The sequence below is a fragment of the Protopterus annectens genome, chromosome 10.part0 (assembly GCF_019279795.1).
Source record: "Protopterus annectens isolate FY-2018-M chromosome 10.part0, PAN1.0, whole genome shotgun sequence".
NCBI classification, from domain to species: Eukaryota; Metazoa; Chordata; order Ceratodontiformes; family Protopteridae; genus Protopterus; species Protopterus annectens.
This window is the reverse complement of record NC_056744.1, coordinates 1,640,297,927-1,640,318,809: the sequence shown is the minus strand read 5'-3', so window position 1 is coordinate 1,640,318,809 and position 20,883 is coordinate 1,640,297,927. Positions and strand designations below refer to the sequence as shown.

Below are 20,883 nucleotides of genomic sequence, written 5' to 3'. Positions count from 1 at the left end.
CCTAGACTTAATAAAAACTTTTGATACTGTTTCCCACTAGAAATTCTTACATAAACTTTCATCCTTAGGACTCACCAACTCTTCATTGCAATGGTTCCAGTCGCTACCTCTCAATCAGAGCAGGAGCAAAATGGAAAAATGATTTCTCTGCCTTCTTGCCAGTAACGATTAGTGTCCCATAAGGATGTATACTTGGCTCCATCCTTTTCAACATATTTATGAATAACCTCTACACTGCTACAAAAATATTACCCTAGTTCAATATCCTGATTACTCACCCTAATCTGCTCTGTCAAATCTCTCTATAAACTCCAATACTTTACATAACAGTCCTTCTAATTGGTCGAAACATGACAACATTATTCATAGCTATTGCTAAACTCTAAAAAACATAAATTACTGCTGTTTACCCCATGACTCATCTCTAACAAAACTACACTATTCACTATTATCTCACACCAATGATGGAACAAGTTAACCACACAAAATTGCTGGATAACCAGATGAAGTTTTATCACCAAGCATTATAAACGGTTAAAAAATCATTAAAAACTAGACACATTACACAGATTAAAAACTTTCTTGGATGATATAAGAATGTCTCTGGTCTTGATAAATGTGCAAAAGTAACATTTAAAGCAGGAAAGCTGCAGTAACAAGAAAACATCTGTCTGGGACAGGAATGTGATATAAAGGAACTTGAGCAGGAGGGTGTTTGTACATATTTGGGAACTGATGAAGGAACACCAATAAAACATGAACAAATGTGACCAAAGCTCAGTAAGAAATATTTTAGAAGACTAAAATTAATACTGAAAACAGCCCTGACATCTAAGAACAAAGTCCAAGCTATAAACCAATATGCCCTTCCTGATCTAACTTACAGTTTTGGGGTGACTGACTGGCCCCAAAAGGTACTGGATTAGTTGGATAGGAAAGCAAGAAAAATGCTTCATGCATAACAAATGATATACCAAGATTATATATTTCCTATTCTCTTTTTTTTCAAATAATTTTTATTTTCCAAATAATATAATGTTTAACAATACAGTCATCAATAAACAAGCATTATAAACCTTTATATACCCAATGTACAATTGACCTGAAAAATGAGGGGAAAAAATTAATAAAATATATGAAATTAGTAACAAAAATGTATAATATTCAATTAATAAAGTGTAAAGTTACACATTAATTATTTAAGGTTCATTTTTAATGTCTCAATAAGAGTAAATTTCTTTCCCAAGGATTGTTTGTCCATGTTTTAGGTGAAATTCTCAATTCCTTCACCTTTATATTTCCTGTTCTGAAGGAGGTGTGGGCCTCCTTGAAATTGATTACATGTATAGATCTGCAATCGTAGGACTGCATACATGTCTACTGACTTCACCAGATCCAAACATAGTGAAAGTTTTAAAATTTAGTTTAGCAGAAACACATTTGTGTCAATCAGGAATCAAAATCAAACCAGAAGCAGACAAAAATCAGACAAAAAACAAAATAAAGAATATAAGGAGAAGGATCAGATGAGGAGGCAAAAAATGTGCAAAAGGCATAAATATCATTGTAAGTACAGAAAGTTCCTGGAACAGCCCCATGTCAATCAGGATCTACCTCAAGAATGGTTAAGGAGGGGTGAATTTAATGAAAAAATGAAAGGTTATTAGTGGTGGTTCAGGATAGTGGACTGCATATACGTTAGTTTACAAAGTCCATCGAATTTGTGGGAGAAACAGATAAATTCAGGATCTGTAAAACAAATCTGGAAATAGTCACACATCTTGTTGCTGGGTATGATACACTAATGGCAGAGGGGCTGTATACTGAAACAGATAATAATGTGGCAAGACTCTTGCACTGGGGATTGTGCAAACATTGCAATGTTGAAGTAGATGATAAGTACTGGAAACATGAATTACAAAGCGTTATAAAAAATTATGACATTTATATCACATGGGACCAGCTATTACCAATGTTTCAAAAAAATAGAAGCAAGAAAACCAGATATGGTAGTTCATAAAAATAATTTGATCATAGAAGTTGCTGTCCCAGTGATTACAGTGTCTTATGTATAGAGAAACACAAAGTCATAAAATACCAGGGTTTGCAGGCAGAAACAAGAGCAATGTGGAAGAAGGATACCCAGACAAATTCTATATTAAAAGAAGCAATAGGTCTCATAAAAAGAATTTACAGCCATATTTAGATATGCTACCAATGCATGTAACTCCATATGAATTACAGTTCTGAGCACATTGCACGTGCTGCGAAGAGCATGTTGGCTAACATCAAAGATTGAAACAATATTAATTTCACGAACTTTAATCATACTTTGACTTTGGAATGAGGCCCATTTCCATCATAGTATTAGCACCCCAAAAGACTTGGACAAATTAAACCGAGTGAAAAACCTACCTCACTGACATAGCCAGAAAATGTACAGTCTTTACTTTCTTATTGCCATTTCTCCTCTGTGCTGCCCCAGTCTTCACTAACCTTCAGGTCTCACAACTGTCCAAACTTGAACAATGTTGTAATAAAATAGCCAAATTTAAGCTGCTCCAGTGACATAGAGAGATAAAGCCTCGACTATGACCCAGGCAACCCATTTTCGATTAGTAGCCTCAGGATTTGACAGAGTTGGCAGGGAAGATGGAGCATTCCTATCTTGAGGAGCATACATGCTGACATTCTCCAGTGGAGCCTAGAGATGGATGGACTCAGGGAGGTTGGCTACTGGCTGGGGGGTGGGGTAGACAGGACTGTGCCCACCCCTTAAGGGCCAGTGTGCAGCGCACAACATAGTTTCCTAAGCACAGACAGTCATAACATTGAGCTAAGTATGTAGAGGTGAAGTTATAGCCCAAGCAAAAATCTCCAGACCCTGCTGTTGATGGTAGCACTCCCAATCCTCATCCCACACCCTCAGACAGAAGGTGAACAGGTTTATTGGGCAGGGAGCAGAACTGGAATGATAGCGAGTACTTGAAAAAAAAAAACAGAACAAATGAAAACAGACACATTTACAGTAAACCACAACAGTAGAACACACTACTGCCTAGCCCTCAGAGAATTAAACTGGTTAGACCTACCATATCACCTAACTCCTTCTCAGCTAATTGCAATACACAGACTTCTATATAACCCAAAAAATTGCCAAGCCCCATAACAACTTAATACAAATTACTCCCCAATTAAATTTTACACTCTAAAGAAAAATCACTAACAAATATGATCAAATCATACCATACTGCAGGTGACTCTCTATATTCAAGTAATGTTGCTAAACTATGGAACCACATACGCTCGTATCTTACCACTGAAATGCATTCAGAATGCAAACTCGTTAAAGACACAACAAACACTTCACCTATCGTATCAATGGCCCTGCTCTTGTAGATCTCTTATATTAATGCCTCTTCTTCTTTCTTTCGGCTTTTCCCGGTTAGGGGTTGCCACAGCGGAACTCTGGTCCGCTTATGATTGGCAGTTGGTTTTTATGGTGTCGAGTTGCCAGCCCGATGCCCAACCTTCAACGAAGGCATGCCCATTCAATGCATGTCTTTCAAACACCCACTCGACCACGGGGAGGACATGCAGACTCCACACAGATGGCACTCCCAACCTAAGCCGAGAATCGAACGGGAGAACCTCTTGCTTTGAGGCAACAATGCTACTGCTGCACCACTGCGGGAGTCTTATATTAATGCCTCTATTACCTTCATATTGCCAAACTGTTTCTCTTCATTCAGAATCCTATGCCCCAAAACCAGTCTATACCAATACCCGTATAGTTTTACTAGCATCTCCTATGGGTCTATATTATAAGATCGACTTTTGAAAACATCGAACAACATATGGTCGACACCATATGGTCGATGTCTTCAAACATCGAACTTATAAAAAGACAAAAAAAAAATAAAAAAGTACCCTAATGGGTTTAAGCAGGGGGGCAAGCCCCCGTGTGCCCCCAACTACTTAAATATACCAACTCCGAGACCACACTACATTGCAGTAAATGGAAATCTTCCCTTACGGAGATTTCCGTTTACACGCTTGAGATTCTGAGCATTTGATATTCTCATGACGACAATGTCAGATTCAACATTGTCGGCTTTCGAGAATATAATATAGACCCTCTCCCATCCATACACATAGTTTTGTGACACTGCTCACCCCCCACCTCTATACATCTAATATAAACCTTACGATAGCCATATATATAATTATTTATGAAGCTGCTTTATACCTCACATCGTAACTACAATATTAATGTTTTCTGCAATACCTAGTTCCTTCTTTCACTTCCATTTCTTTAAATTTCTTAACACTAATCACATGATCTACTATCTATTTGACAAACTCACTAATGTACCTCTTAAAATGCTCAGTGTTCAACATCTACTAATGCATAAGTACTTTTTCTACTGTAAAGCTGCATTTGTTTTATGTAAATGTAGTCTAACTAGGAGAGGTATTTTAAAATTTTTAATGTTAACATCCATTCATGTGTATTACTGAATGTCTTTTTAAAAATGTTTGCAATATGTTGGTGCTTTTCTCTTTGAGTCTTCACTGAAAAGTGTTTTCTGACTAACCCCCGTAGGACAAAACCAGTAAACAAAAGCAAAATAAAAAATAACGTGTTACTCTACACCTAAAGTGTTTTGGAATCTGGAGTTCTGGACTCATATCATCACATAAAAACAGTAGTAGAACACAAATACAGACAACTTAGTGTGATTGTCCACAGCAGCTGTGGACATGTATCACATTTTTGTAATTCTGTATCTGCAGCTGGGCATAGCAACCTGTTTCAGTATGGACTCTGGGATAAAGTATGTACATTTGTAATTGCTTTCACTTTATGCAAATGCATTCTGCTTACATGCTAAAAAGGTGCAGTGAACCCTGAATGCAACTAAACTATGATATGCTGTTCTAGGTTTTAATGTTATTTATATGTATTGTTGGAAAACAAGGGTGGAATGTACATTTATCAACATAGTAGAAAATGCAAAACTATATAAGGATTCTGTGATCTGCACTAAGAATGAAGTTGAATCTTTGTAATGCTCTGTTAAGTACTCAGAACAAGTTTACCTGTAATGGACAGATTCCTTGAGTTCACTGAACATTTGTAAAGGCATGCAGTTACTTATGATGAAGGAAAGAGCACTCCAGAGACATGGAATGGGGTGTCATGGAAAGGTGTGTCATCCTAATTACATTTTTGTGTAAGGGTGCTACTTCTTAACTGACGAGGACTAGATAAACAGTGCCAAATAGCTCATAGTTCAAGGTATACCTGTGTTGAAGGCAAAGGCCATGTTAGACCACAAATTCCACATTTCCAGGCAATACTAAATGGCCAACACAAACAATCTAGTGACATCTTAAATTTATAGATTTAGATTTGAATATATAAATTAAGAGTTTGTTTTGTGTTGTAAGAAGCAAATCGTAAAAGCATTGCAGTCCTACACATGATGGAATTACTTAGTACAAGGCTGAGCTGCTCAAGCAGTGACTCTATAAGCCAAACAGATGTAATTGATAATATCCTCCATGGAAAACTTACTGTTGGTCAGAATTGATGTTTACAATAATTTCTTTTGTATATATTTTATTTGAATAATTAGTTAGTAAATAATCCATGCCTTGTATTCCTATTAGTAGAGTGCTCCTTCTGTGAGCTGCATTTCATTTTGCTTCTGTCAGTGTCCATTATTTGATTGTGAGTGCTACAAGCATGCAGAAGTTGAGACAAGAATACTTCAGCACCGAAATAACCTTGCCACTTCATTCCCATTAGAGATGAGAAAATGGAAGGGTATAAACATAAACATAACTGAAAACCATTTTATAACAATCTTAATTTCACATAAAACTATTGTTTTATGTGAAAGGAAGACCTAAACAGCCACTGTCTATTAGCAGTATTCTATTCCACACCACTGAACATGATCTTTAAATCAGTTTTGTGAGTTTCATGTTGTGTTTGTCCTGAATCTGAAGATAAAGGTATTACCTGAAGGCATTTTTAAAGCGGTAGTGATTTATAGTCTACAATGCATTTCAAGTGGTTTCTGTGTTGTACCAAGCAGTTTAATTCATTTCTGAGTGGACTTTCATTTTATTGTTTTTTCCTACCTCTCTTCTGAATTTGTTCCCCACCATCCCACCCTTTTGCTGTTGTGCTTTTAAATTTGTAGGCTTTTGAGCTGCCTGCCCTATTATATATCTAGCCTTGGAAGCTCCTCCCAGTCTCATATTTTGTATACCTAGACCTAGAAACTCTTCCATGTCTTACCTGCTTTGGTGATCTCAGTGGATACTGATAGATAAAACTGGGAAGGCACTCCCCCTCAAACTGTTAGGATGCTTTAGAATTGCATTAAAGTGTGTTAGTAACTCATTGATGGCTTGTCTGTCTTTGAATCACCTTGAAATTACTTGTACTGAGTTGTTAGATTGGTTTCTGGTACTTTTTCACATTTGGATAATTAAAGTATTTTTTTACATTATGAAGACTGGGATTGCAATTCTAGTGGTAGTAGAAAGGCAGCTTGGTCTGTCTAAGTTGGAATGCACACAGGTAGGCTTTAGTGGGAATTAGTTGTAGCTAGTTGCTTGATTTATTTCTGATACCTTTTCACTTTTGGCTAACTAAAGTGTGTTTTTACACTAAGAAGACTGGATTGCAGTTATAGTTGGAACAGAAAGGTAGTCTGGTCTGTCTGAACTGGAAAACAGACAAGGAGGCAAAATGAGACATACTTGTTGTAGCTGCTTATTTGATTTGTTTCTGATACCTTTTCACTTTTGGCTAACTAAAGTGTATGCTACATTAAGAAGATTGTTTCTGCAATTCTAGAGTCAGTAAAAAGGTAACCTCATCTGTCCGAGCTGGGAAACACAAAGGGGAGCTTAAAGTGATGATTACTTGTAGCTAGTTGGTACATTTTCACCTTTGACTTTCTAAAGTATGTTTTTACCTTAAGAACACCAGGACTGCAATTATAGTGGCAGTAGGAGGGTAGCCTGGCTTATCCAAGTTGGAAAGTGCACAGGGAGGATTAAAGTGAGATTGTTTAATCAGCCATAGGGCTTTTTAACTGATTTAGTCACTTTTCTTTGAGTCTGTAAATTCAGTGTGTTTGCTCAGCTCTTGACTCAGTTCCAATGAGCTCAAATGTTTGGCCTCAATGTCTGTGTTCTTAGTGTATCTAGCTTACATCTGTTGCCATCCAGGCAGATACTTACTTTAAATTTCTAAACAATTTCTGAATGTCTATGCTGTTTTTTTCAAATTATTTTATTGCACTTTTTTTACATTTCATCATTCTAAAGTGTATTTGTTTTTCCTTGGTCTAGCTACTGTTAATATGATTTGAAATTGCCTTAAAGTGTGTATTCCTAATTGCTGGTCTGTCTGCCTCAGCATTACCTGAAAATTACTTGTTGTAGCTAGTTGTTTTATTTGTATCTGGGTACCTTTCCTATTTTGGCTAATTAAAGTATGTTTTTTAATTTAAGAACACTGGGACTGCAATTCTAGTGCCAGTAGAAAGGAAGCTTGGTCCTGTCTGAGTTGTGAAACACACAGGTAGGCTTAACATGAGATCATTTCATTAGCCAGAGGACTTTTTAGTTGGTTTATTCATTTCTTTGAATAAATAAATTTCACTGCTAATTGCACAGTGATGCTTGGCAGTGGCTTATATGCACACAGGCAACTTAGAAACCTATAAAACTTCCACTGTAACTTTATTCATTACTAAGTTGTGCAAAGAGCAACTTCTTTGCACACTGAGGAGCACTACCACATGACTTCAGTCATACATAGTCCAGTTGCAGTTTCTACCCTCAAAGTGCTTTAGTCTGCTGTGCCACCCCTGTATAGTTCACCTAAAAAAGACCTCACAACATCGATGGGCACTCTCCCAATTTCTTTGCCATCAGCTTGGTAGATATGAGCATTCTGAGGCATTGTAGCAATTGTATCATGTTCACTGACAACCAAGTAATCCTCAGAGAAATGGATACAGTTGTGAGATATAATTACGCAATGTCAATGGAGGCAAAGCTTTCTCACAAAAGTACTCAAAATAACAAACAGGTTGTGAGTAACATAAGCATTGCACCCACCACACATAGTACTGACCCGATACATCGGTCAACATATGCCGAGGCACTTAAAAGAAACCTTCCTAAATCCCAAAGATCTCCTAGATATTCATCCTACAAAAAGAATCTTCAGAAACCCCATAGCACTCCACCAGAAAAACATCCAACACAACACATACAGACACACCCTTTAGAGCTTCAACTACAAACCTCATAAGGAAAGCCAGCACACTACTCAATATTTTAATTATAGCAGACTGCAGACCCCATTATGAGACTACAGATGTCCCGCTTCCCAGGTTGAATAAGGAGAAAACCATGATCATTTGTCTGTCAGGGGCCAGGATCTGCCAAATCACCCATGCTCTCAAGCCATTAGGGCTCAAGTACCAGAGTGACTCAGTGATAGTCCATGTGGGTGTAAATGACATGGCATACCTCCCTGGATTATTTGAAGAGAGATATTATGGAGTTCTCAGATTATGTCTCAGAGTGGTAAGTGCATAGCATTGAAGAGCATTCTACCTTCATCAAAGATGATACCAAAATATAAATCAAAGATGACTGAATTCAATATTTGGCTTAGGTTCTGGTGTCATTCCAATGGGGTACAATATTTGTCAGCATTTGAGGATAAGGTCAACTGACCTCATTGCTTTGCCAAAGATGATCTGTACCCGTCCCCTTTAGGCTTTCAAATATTGGCCAAACATTGTCCTCCCCCATAATGCTTTTTTTAGGCAATGGCAAACTGACAAATCTTCCAGTGGTGACAACCAGACCCACAGAAATCTAAAGGTTTAAAATGTTCAATGCCAGGAGCCTAAATAAGAAACTCCACTCTGTCCAGTCTTTTCTTGCCCTGGAGAATGTCGACATCTGTGCAGTTACTGAGACATGGTATAAAGCTGTGCAGAGTACCCCAGCAGTACAGGGCTACAATGCCTTCATCACATACAGTCCAGCTGCTGCACAGGTAGGGAACAAAGGTCTATATCAACAAAAAACTCACCTCAAGGCTAGTCAATAACTGTGGCACAGCTGAGCTTCTCCATGTCCAGATTTCCATAGGCAAAGTCCCATAAAATATTCCTGCAAGCTATAGTTCACCCTCTATGGCCCAAGTAGCTCATGCTTGGGCTTACTGGTGTCCTTCACTATTCAACCCAATACTATATTCATGGATGACGTCAACTAGCCACTATAAACTGGGATACTTACACAACTGCCCAGAGATTCCTGGACATTGTAAACATAAACTGCTTGGACCAGATAGTCCACACTACCACACTACCACAAGGGGTGCAAACATAATTGATCTGTTACTCACAAACATAGGAGAATGCTGTATCCCCTACTGTAGTGTGCTCTCTAGTAAGGTCAGACCCCCTAGCTGTCTTCTTCATAACAAAAATTAATTCTATGACCCTGGGTAATCCTGTAACCTTTAGGAACCATTCTAAGGTAACATTCCGACTTCTAAATGATAACCTGTCAAAATTGCAAGCCCCCCCCACAAACTCCAAGAACACAGCAGCCTATACAGAATTGTTCACAGGAACCTTGTACAATCATGTCAATAAATGCATAGAGGCAGTTGTGCCTACCAGAAGTAAGCCCTGAACTAACTCAAAAACAAACCTCTCTGATATAATCCAAATCTAAACATCTGTACAACAAAAGGAAAAAGTCATAGTCGATATAAGGAAGTGCTATGCTCAGCATGATAAAAACACTGTGATAAATCTTGCCAAACAGCTAAGAGGGCAAATGAGTCTATTAAACCCAAATTTGAAGTAATGATGGTCTATTAGGTAAAGAACAACCACAAGACCACAATGTTTTCTTTAGCTATGTCTGAAACCTCAAAGATAGCACACAACTGTGTGAAAAACTGGTTGTATATGGAGCCACCTACAATGAGCCAGAAGTTATAGCAAATCAGTTGGCCAACAAATTCAGCTCCAGTTTTACCCCCCCCGTCCCCCAACTGCCCTCAGGAAATACCATCAACCACAACCCCCAACTACCATTATAGAGCAGGTCCTAGATGCACTGTCTAGGTGAAAAATGCTGCAGTGGTGGGACCTGATAACAAACATGGATGCCTCCTAGATAGCCTGAAACATGTCTTATCAAGACCACTGAAGTCACTGTTTAACCATACCTTGCAGACAGGCTTTGTGCCATGTGAATGAAGAACTTCAATGGTCATCCCTCTGCACAAGGGCAAGCCATCAACATACCCCGGGAACTACAAACCCATATGTCTGACTAGTCTCATATGCAAAACTTTGGAAAGAATTATCACAGAAATGATTAATAAGGATATAAAAAACCTTGAAAAACTGGACCAACACAGTTTAGTTTCATCAAGGACAGCTCATGCTTATTCCACCTAGTGGACTTCTTTGGGAAGGTCACCAAAGCAATAGATGAGGGCAAAATGGTGCATACTGCCTACCTTGACCTGACTAAGACATTTGATACAATGCCCCACATGAGAATTGTTAATAAACTCATGGATATATGCATAAACCCATATGTTACATGCTGGATAGCTATGTGGCTTTCAGATAAGACCCAGGAAGTTATAATGGGGGAGACCACCTCTACAAAGAGGTCAGTCATTAGTGGTGTCCCTTAAGTGTCTATGGTGGGTCCATTCCTTTTTGGCATCTACTTCTCAGAAGTCAATGCCAGTATCAAGGGCCTTTGGCTGACCAAGTTTAAAGGTGATTGCAAACTAGGAGCAGCCATAGAATTCCCCTCTGGACACTAACTTCCTACAGAAAGGACGAAAACAGACAAATGACTGGTGCCATGGCTTAAAATTCAATGCCAAGAAATATGTAATAGTACCCTTTGGTAAGTCAGTCACCCTAGGAAAGTTTCCTCACCAATACCACCTCCCTAACAGTAGAGCTAGTAGTCAAAAATGTGGGTACACATGTAGATACTTACCTGACTACTATGTGTCTGTGGTAGTAAGGAAATAATTCAGTGCTGCTCAACTTATAATCAAGAGCACGGCATCTAGGTCCAAGAAAGTCATTGCTCTATTGTATTCAACCCTCATCAGACCCATCGGTTGAGTACAATGCCCACTTCTATACGTAGCTGACCAAGCACATGCACATACAGCAAATCAACAAATGGAAGTCCATGGCGGTTTGTCATAAAAAAATACAGGGTGTAAACAACACGTCCGATGCAGATCACCTTAAATCCTATCTCTATACTCTTGTTTCCTACAGACTGTTGAAAGGCAATCTATGCCTAGCATACAAGACATCCTTGGATGCCACTCTGATAGACCTTTTTGTATATCTGCAAAATGAGTAGCACTAGAATTAGTCAATCCAACAATTTAAACTTTGCTTGCAACATAAATAGGATACATGGGGGACAGGTATGTGTCTCAGAGAATTCTGCTTCTCTGGAACAGTCATCCCATCTATGTGAAGTACGGCTTTTTCCTAACCCTATTCAGGAGAAACCTGGACCAGTGAATGTGAATTTGGAAATACACCCCAGGTATTGCAAGCACTTATGTCTGTAATGGGGTCTATATCACATAATTGAAAACACTCTTCAGTGAACACCTATTCATCGACCCCAAAACAGCGAATACCTTTTTATTAAACATTCACATCAGCAAACGTATTTGCCAGGGCAGAGTTAGCTGTCCAACATTCAGAAATTGCCCTTTTCCCCACTGTAGTGCAATCTTGGAGTTGGTATATATAAGTTGGGTGTGTGTGTGTAGGGGGCACAGTCCCCCACATTGGGTGGTGTGGGGGTGTAGTCCCCCACTTTAGTGGGTTAATATAGTGTGCTGTGTGTATTACTCAGCATATTGGACAGCTAACTGTTTGCTCTGGGAAAAATTTTGATGATGTGTCAGTTCTATGAAAGGAGCGTTTGTTATTTTGGGGTGGATGAATAGGTGTTCGCTTATTAGTGTTTTCCATTATGTGATATAGACCCTCTGTAATGGAGAGAAGTATCCTGTAAATCTTGTCCTAGCTTACATATACACCTTAAAATAACCTCTACAACACATAAACCTGCAGAATACAATTGGGATGCATGGCTAGGCTTATAAAGGCCCGAGTGGTTGCTAGCCTAGCATACAACTATAAACCCATAATTTATTTATTTATTTATTTATTTATTTATTTTTGGCAGGTTTTTACACCTGGTGCCTGTCTATCATAACACCTTCCCAGACAAGTGTCCCTTTCATTACCTCAATCACTAGGGCAAAGTTCACCTGGGAGAGGACATCATTTAGGCAGATATCAAGATTGATTTGAGTGTCTTTCTGTAAGGTCTATAACCCCTGAGCATGGTCAGTTCATAAGAGGAAAGCGATGTGCAATGGGAGGACACTGCTGGTCTGCCTCCCCATATCTGCAAGGAGTGTTGTCTGCAAGCAGCCATCTACTCCCATGCCTGAGTCTGGGTCTTGCTTTTTCTAGTCTCACTCCACCCTGTGTGAAGACTGAACATCTATGCCCATTCCTTGCCTCTGGGAGAGGTTAGCAGGACATATCCATTCATTAGTCTCATTCTCTGCCCAGTCCCTTCACTGCAGGGGCAGTACTCAAACCCTGGCCACCAAGGTTGCTTTTGAGGCACTATTCCTTTGTACCAAAGAATGAGGATGCTAATTTTACTTCTTCATTTCCTCATAATGCTGCACTATGCATGCCTGTTTGCCACTACTAGATATTTTAGATGCTGTTGTGCTGAGTTATGCCCTTTGTGTTCTATATCATGCATGTCATACTGCAGTTACCTCCACTCCACTCCACTAAACTACACCACACTATGATGCACTACACTACACCAAACTACACCACACTATGATGCACTACACTACACTACACCAAACTACACCACACTATGATACACTACACTACACTACTCTACACTACACCAAACTACACCACACTATGCTACACTACACTATACTACATTACATTACACCACACTACACTACTCTACACCAAACTACACCACACTATGCTACACTACACTATACTACATTACATTACACTACACTACATTACACCAAACTACACCACACTATGATACACTATACTACACTACACTACTCTACACTACACCAAACCACACCATACTGTGCTATACTACACTACATTACATTACACTACACTACACTACACCACACTACACTACTCCATACTACACTATAGTACACCACTCTACTCTATACTATACTATATTATACTACACTACACTACTCTATAGTACACCACACTACTCTATCCTATACTACACTACACTATACTACTCTATACTACACCACACTATACTACATTACACTATACACATTACGCTACACTATACTACTCTATTCTATACTACTCTATGCTGCACTACACTATACTACACCACACTACATTACACTACACTACACTACTCTATTCTATACCACACTACATTATGCTGCATTATACTACATTATACTACACTGCACTATACTACACTACACCACACTACACTACACTACTCTATGCTACACCACACTACACCATGGTATATTACACTACACTATATTACACTACATTACACTGCACGACACCATACTACACTACACTACACTATGCAACATTATACTACACTACACCACACTGCACACACTACACTATGCTATACTACACTAAGCTACACACTACACCACACTACACTACACTATTCTATACTATACTACACTACATTATACTACTCTGCACTACACTACGAAACACCACACAACATTACACAATACTACACTGTACAACACCATACTACACTACATTACAGTACATTACACTACACTACATTATACTACATTACACTGCACTACATTACAGTACACTATACTATACTACACTACACTTCATCTTAGCCAGAATGCCAAGAAGCAATAGCTATAACTGCTGGAATGAGATACAATGTTTTGCTTTTACAGGGCACCCTTTTTTGTGGATTTTCATAGGATTGCTCATGATGCAGTATCAGCATTTTTAAACATATTTCTGAAATTATCACTTAAGATATAGGCAAACATACATTAACACAAAAGAAACCAAACCATGTTTCCATTTTTCAACTTAAATACAATATACATCATCACATACATTTTCTTTGTAACTATCATAAGTCCAACATTACAAAAGTTAGTGAATTCCTGCCTTCCCTTAAACCTCACTCGCCCTCCTGAACATTATTTTCCATGTATTGTTCCCACAATTTCTATTTACTTCTATATAATTTGCTCCTTCTCTTTCTTAAAGATCCTTCTTCCAGTTCTTTTATCTGTTTTATAATATTCAATACTTCAAACACAGAAGGTGTAGACATTGATTTCCATTTTCTAGTAGTTGCTTTTTTGGCAGCCAACAAAATCAAACTTAAGGCCTTACTATGTCTAGGCAATTCAGATCCTGTATCCCAGCTCAAAATAATAATTTCCTTACAGCTATTTGGCCACCCAATATTTCTGATGTAGTACTCTGTAGGGAATTTTTAAAAATCTGCCAACTCATTACACTCCCAAAACATATGTTCCCAGTTACCTCTTTCTTTTCCATCACACCTCCATCATTTGCTACCCACCTGAGGAACAATTCTTTGAAGTCTGCTGGGGAGATAAAAATTCCTTCCAAACAAAGATCCTAAACCTTCTGGACTTGGTTGCATACTTGGTAGCCATACATATGTCTTCCCATTGTTTACTTTTAAATTGCTTTTCCAGTCTCTCTTTCCAATCATTTTTAATCCAATTTTATAAGTTTGTGCTTATGTAGTTTAAGGCATTTTTGGAATTACACAGGTCAGGTATTATATCTTATTTTATTTGGGAATCTTGTTTTAAATACATTGTTGTTTTTGATATACACAGGGTAATAGCAAGTAACTACAAAGAACAGTTTTTGAATATTTCAATGGTCAGGTTTATGTGGATGAAACCTACATAAGAAGGTGTAACATTTTAAAATGTAATGTTACTTTCCTAGAAAGTACAACCACAACATGCTTTAAGCAAGGTCTGTGAACTTATCTGCAAAATATCACCTCAGGGATTTTTGGAAGAGTCATTACGGCAGAAACATGCCGTTGAACTTGTCTGAAATGGATGTATTTATATAACATATATGTGTGTGTGTGTGTGTGTGTGTGTGTGTGTGTGTGTGTGTGTGTGTGTGCGTGTGTGTGCGCGTGTGTGTGTGTGTGTGTGTGTGTGTGTGTGTGTGTGTGTGTGTGTGTGTGTGTGTGTCTCCCAAAAAAAGGCATTTACAGGGGCACAATGCCATTCTAATTGAAGTATCACATGGGTGATATACATTGCAACATTGATAACGTGATAGTTGTTATGTAGGAAAAAATCACAGGAAAGTATCTATTAACATATATAAGCACGTATATACAATAAGAAATATGAGCAAAACCAATACTTTATGTAAGCTTAGTGTTTTTTATCAGAATTTAAAAAATGTGTTTGGAGTACTCAGACAGATTATTATGGAAGACAGAGTAGATTATTATAACAGTCTTTTGACAAAAAAAGAGTATTCTAATGACAGTCAATGTTGCAGGCTAACAGGATGCCTGGATTCAACTTACTTATTAATATAACATTTATATTAAAATTAAGGTTTAGACAGATATTTCAAAAGATCTTGACAATTCTACATTTTCAATTTTTTCAAACTGACAGCTGTTATAACTGAATTAAATTAATTAGCACTTGTTTGTACTTCGATTTTTGATTAAAAAATATTATTGAGGAAAGTTGATAGCTAAAAAAACATATATAGGTGGATGGATATATCTATATATCTAGCTAGCTATGGGAAGAAAGGACAATGTTTAATAAAGTCAGTAGATGGCAGCAAATGATGAGGTTCAGGGAAGACTTTTATTTATTGTGTCTGGTTTTAAATGTTAATTGATTAAAGTTATGTTCTTTTTATAGATTGTATGCATTGAGATGGTTTACTATATAAAAGTACAAATAAAGGACAATATGTAAAGGTTTTTCCTGAAGAAGTCTGACGAAAGTGCTCATTAAAAGTGATTTGCACTTATTAATGAATTTTGCTGTGAAATGGATGCTGGCAAACTATAGGAATTTCTATCTCTGTGATATTTTTCTTTGTCATTCAAGGATGAATATCTCTAGTAATGCGGAATGCTACACAGCAATATTTGTTCTGGTCCCCTTCAACAAACACATCACACATAATGAAATTTGATGACCTTTATTAAAACTTCCATAACATAGCTTTGATCACCAACATTATTAATTACAACTGTACACAGAATAGTTGGTTCTAAACACAGCATAAACATCCTTGTAATGTTAATCAGTGCAGAGTACCTACTCACCCTGTCCCAGTAAGCAGCGTCCATACCTTTGCTCACTTACTTTACTTATGAAGCAGCATCCCATCTCACTTCATACCATTCATTGAATTACCTTCCAACCAAATAAGCAGCATCCTTACCTCCGCTTGCTTATCTATTCAGCAAACTTCCTCCAACTACTCATTTTCCTTTCCCCCAAATCCATGAAATGAAAATCCAGACCCCAGAGGGGGAACAGAAGAGGACAAACCTGTCCGTCTTCTCTGCCTACTTTGACTGATAAAATAACGCCAATCCCCACCAATCCACCAACAAAAAAGGGAGGGTGGGTGGGTAGCAATTTCATGCCAAAATGTGACTGATTACCCAGCTACACTTGTTTAAACCCCTTAAGTCCCTCCCCACCCTTATTTCCTCCCAATCATCCCTCCCTCCATTTAACCCTTTCACATCTCCAACCCAACTAATTCCCACTAATATATCACCCTAACCCCACTTGAAGATGTCCCAGAACAACGTGGTTTGTTGCCAAACCTCATTTGTCCTGGCCCCCTTCAATAAACACATCACACCGAATGACATTTGACGACCTTTATTAAAACTTCCATAACATAGTTTTGATCACTAAAATTACTAATTACAACTAGACACAATATAGTTGGTTCTAAACACAGCATAAACATCCTTGTAATGTTAATCAGGGCAGTGTACCTACTCACCCTGTCCCAGTAAGCAGCGTCCATACCTTTGCTCGCTTACTTTACATATGAAGCAGCGTCCAAGCCTCACTTCATATCCCATTTACCCAGCAAGCAACATCCATACTTATACTCACTTACTTTACTTATTAACCAGTATCCCATCCCACTTCATACACCATTCAATTAATTACCTTCCACCAAATACACAGCATCCTTACCTCCACTTGCTTATCTATTCAGCAAACTTCCTCCAGCTGCTCATTTTCCTTTCCCCAAATCCTTGAAATGAAAATCCAGACCCCAGAGGGGGAACAGAAGAGGGCAAAAATGTCCCTCTTCTCTGCCAACCCACCTTACCAGGCTGTTCCTGCTTCCTTCTACCCAAAATTGTTCAACCAACTACCTCCCATAAAGGGAAGGGTTAAGCCAAACATCATTCAGTGTACCCACCATCTGTAAAGTACATTAGAACCCTGTAATCAACCCCATGCCATGACATACCAGCAGTGAAACATGCCGTAATAAAACTAAATAAAGCAGGATTAACCATGACCCCACTGTACCACCGGAACAATTGCTCCAAGAGTATACCTTCCCTTTTAGTCCGCTTCCTTCAAGCCATTAACCATGGCTCAATCTTTCCAGAATGATAACCTATAGTCATAACAAAAGCCACAGAACTATAAGCCCTTGAACACAAATCCACTCCAGTCAAAGATAAACCCTTAGCAAGTGATGAACGCAAGACCCTGTCAAATATAGCATATCACTTTAGCCCAACAAAATACACAGTTCTGGATGTGCAGTAACCTGATTATTGCAGGGAATAGTCTAACTCTAAACGTTTATGACCTGACACTAAGTGCCAGAAAACCAGAACCCCTTGACATAGTTCCTGAAAACTTGCCTATGCTTGGTAATGAAGTACTCTACGTACCCAACCTTAAACACCCCCAATTCACTCATTACCAAATGGCAATCACACTACCTACTCAAGGGACAAATTTGTCACCTCAAAGATACCCCACATTAGGAACAAACTCTGGCTTCCTGTCAAAGAACAACCCATCATAGGCTCTTCCTCTACATATGGTTTAAATAACTGGATGAGTAACTATAATCACCCCAAGATTCCAACAACCTGAAAGTAAGGGTTGGACTCAGCTGGCTTGCAAGAGCCATAGGGCTTTAGTCTAATATGTTTCTGTGCTCTTATGAATGTTGTGACTCTACTCCTCCTGTGTACTCCCCATGCCCCATAATCCGTCCCCCACAATTTTACCCTGGCCCCCACCTACCTCTTCCTAACTTGCCCCACATTCCCACAGTATAATCAGCTCCCATGCTACTTGAACATGGTGCTCTAACTTGTCTTAATGACCCAAAGGGGATTACCAGTGACCACACTGTGCTCCACTCCAGCTGCCAAAGTACCCCCCGCAAAATCCATTACCTTGCAATTTTACTTCATTCCTGATGCTGACCAGTACTCTGCTCACTGCCATCTTAACCTCGATATACATAACTGTGCCAACTGTGACTTCCACTGCAACCGGCCCCCTTCACTGTGGCCATCGATTGATCCACTAACTGCTGCCGCTCTGTACTTCTGCCATCTGCGACCTCCATTGCGATCTGCAAAACAAAGAAAACTAATTTCTCTTGACACACAAGATGTGACAACCTTAGTCACCACCAAGAGCGTACCTCATATCAAAATGCATCGATTCATAGATTAAAGTCGAAATATTCAACCTCCTCCCAGTCATCCTTCCAGGTCACCCGTGCAACTATACTATTCTCAAAGAAATCCTGCTTGTCCAACTGAAATCCATTCCTTGTTTCCAACTGACAATTAAATTTCTCCCCATCAAATTCCTTCCCAAGGCAGCCGCCACACCAGCAACTAATCTGGCAATGCTTTACCCTACCCAGCCACAACCAATCCCCATATTATTCCCCCAGCAGCTCCTTCCGTCACATTTGTAAGCTAATGCAACCCCCCATGAATAAATCTAACTGTCTGCTAAAAGGCCATCCCTCTGAAATGCACCAAAAGGTGCCATCCTGTTATAACAGAACACCAATGTATAACCCAAGAAAACTGAATGACATGCAACTCTGGAAGCCCAAAGTTGAACAGCCTTAATCTGCTGACTGCCCTTAGCTTTGCCTTTAAAGCTCATTTCCCATGTGTAACCTTGCACTATAAGCAATCTTCAACTTTGCTTTACTGCCGACCCCTACACTTCCCCAGCTGCACCAACACTGATATACCTTAACAAAACTGAATAAAGTCAGCTAACCTGTGACCTTATTGTTTGCTACTCTGACAACAGGCCTCCACCCCCGCAGAATCCCTTACCTTTCAGATCCACATGCTTAAGCCACTGAGTATTGCACACTGTGCACTCCCCATCTGTGACCTCATCACACACCACTTTTGTGACCAGGGAGCCTCCACTGTAACCACCTGCATCACTCTGTGGGTTTGCTTTCTCTAGGTCATTGACCAGTATCCCTGCTGCACTTCTCACCTGCAAAAGAAAGGGGAAACTGTCAAACTTTAAATCAGAACCCCTGGTGCGCTTCTCACCTGCAAAAGAAAGGGGAAACTGTCAAACTTTAAAGCAAAACTAAGCACAAAGGTATAAAGGGTAGAAAAAAAAACAACCAAAGGGGAGTCCCAGGTCCCAGCAGCCACCCCCCTCTGAAAAGTATTGTAATAAAGGTTTCAGACAATGCAGCTAGGGGAAACTTGGGCATGGTTACATAAAGTAGCCCTAAGTTAACTGTCCCTGCGGGACTCTTTTAACCTAATCAGTTCACTCTGTGAAAGTCAAAACCCTGTTTCCCATGACTTTTCTTAATTCCCTTCACCTCACAACATACAGCTTTACTACCTGTAACTATCTATACCATCTGCCTCTAAATCAGCTCTTACCATGGCCACTGCCTACTATCCCGCTGAAGCTTAGCCAGATTGATTTCATTACTTGCAGTACCATGTATGCTTGCCACAGTTGCTGCTAACTAACTTTCAGGCTGTCACATGTGGACATCATACATCACTATACTCACCTTTATCAAGCCAATAATGATTTTAATCTTAGCAACAACTGGCTTACATAAAATGTCTTGAGGACTCATCTTTGATAAGCTTCCAAATCCAACTAATTGACCCACATTTCCACTGCTATTTCCATAATTATCCTAAATCAACATATTTTATCACCAGAAATACAAAAGTAATATATTTTACACTGCAATCACTTTTCTATCACCTTTAGTAAATAAAACAAAGTCTACCAATATACATTTTTCATTGCCTCATTTACCTCAACTGCTAATGATATACCATAATAAGGTACTCACCAGTTGGCCACCCATTACAGAGGAAAACTGTGCTATGGGCATGCACAGACTGTCTTCCATGCTCCCTGCTGCATTCAGCTTGTCATACATATGCTTAACCCACAGCTCTCGCCTTTCACCTTGTCATACCTGTATAAGTATCACACTGCTGCTCATGGAATTCTGAAGTGGAAGATAAATCCCCACTGTGTGTGAGGTGTGAACTTTGAAGTCAAAGAGAAGTGCACTCCAAGTACACCGATACATCCTTGGGATTCAGTTCTGTGCAGGGGAAGATGGCATCCAACACCTTGTG

The 20,883-nt window shown here is 39.0% G+C and overlaps 1 protein-coding gene across 1 annotated transcript in view; it reads right to left on the bottom strand.

The window, feature by feature from the left end:
- The window catches only part of LOC122814356, a 608,759-nt gene that overhangs the window by 168,095 nt on the left and 419,781 nt on the right, over positions 1–20,883 (bottom strand). The window contains exons 7-8 of the mRNA XM_044086942.1: positions 20,295–20,409; positions 19,579–19,750 (exon numbers count right to left, since the gene is read on the bottom strand). Coding sequence (XP_043942877.1) covers positions 19,579–19,750; positions 20,295–20,409 — 287 coding nt within the window. The remainder of the gene's footprint in view (positions 1–19,578; positions 19,751–20,294; positions 20,410–20,883) is intronic.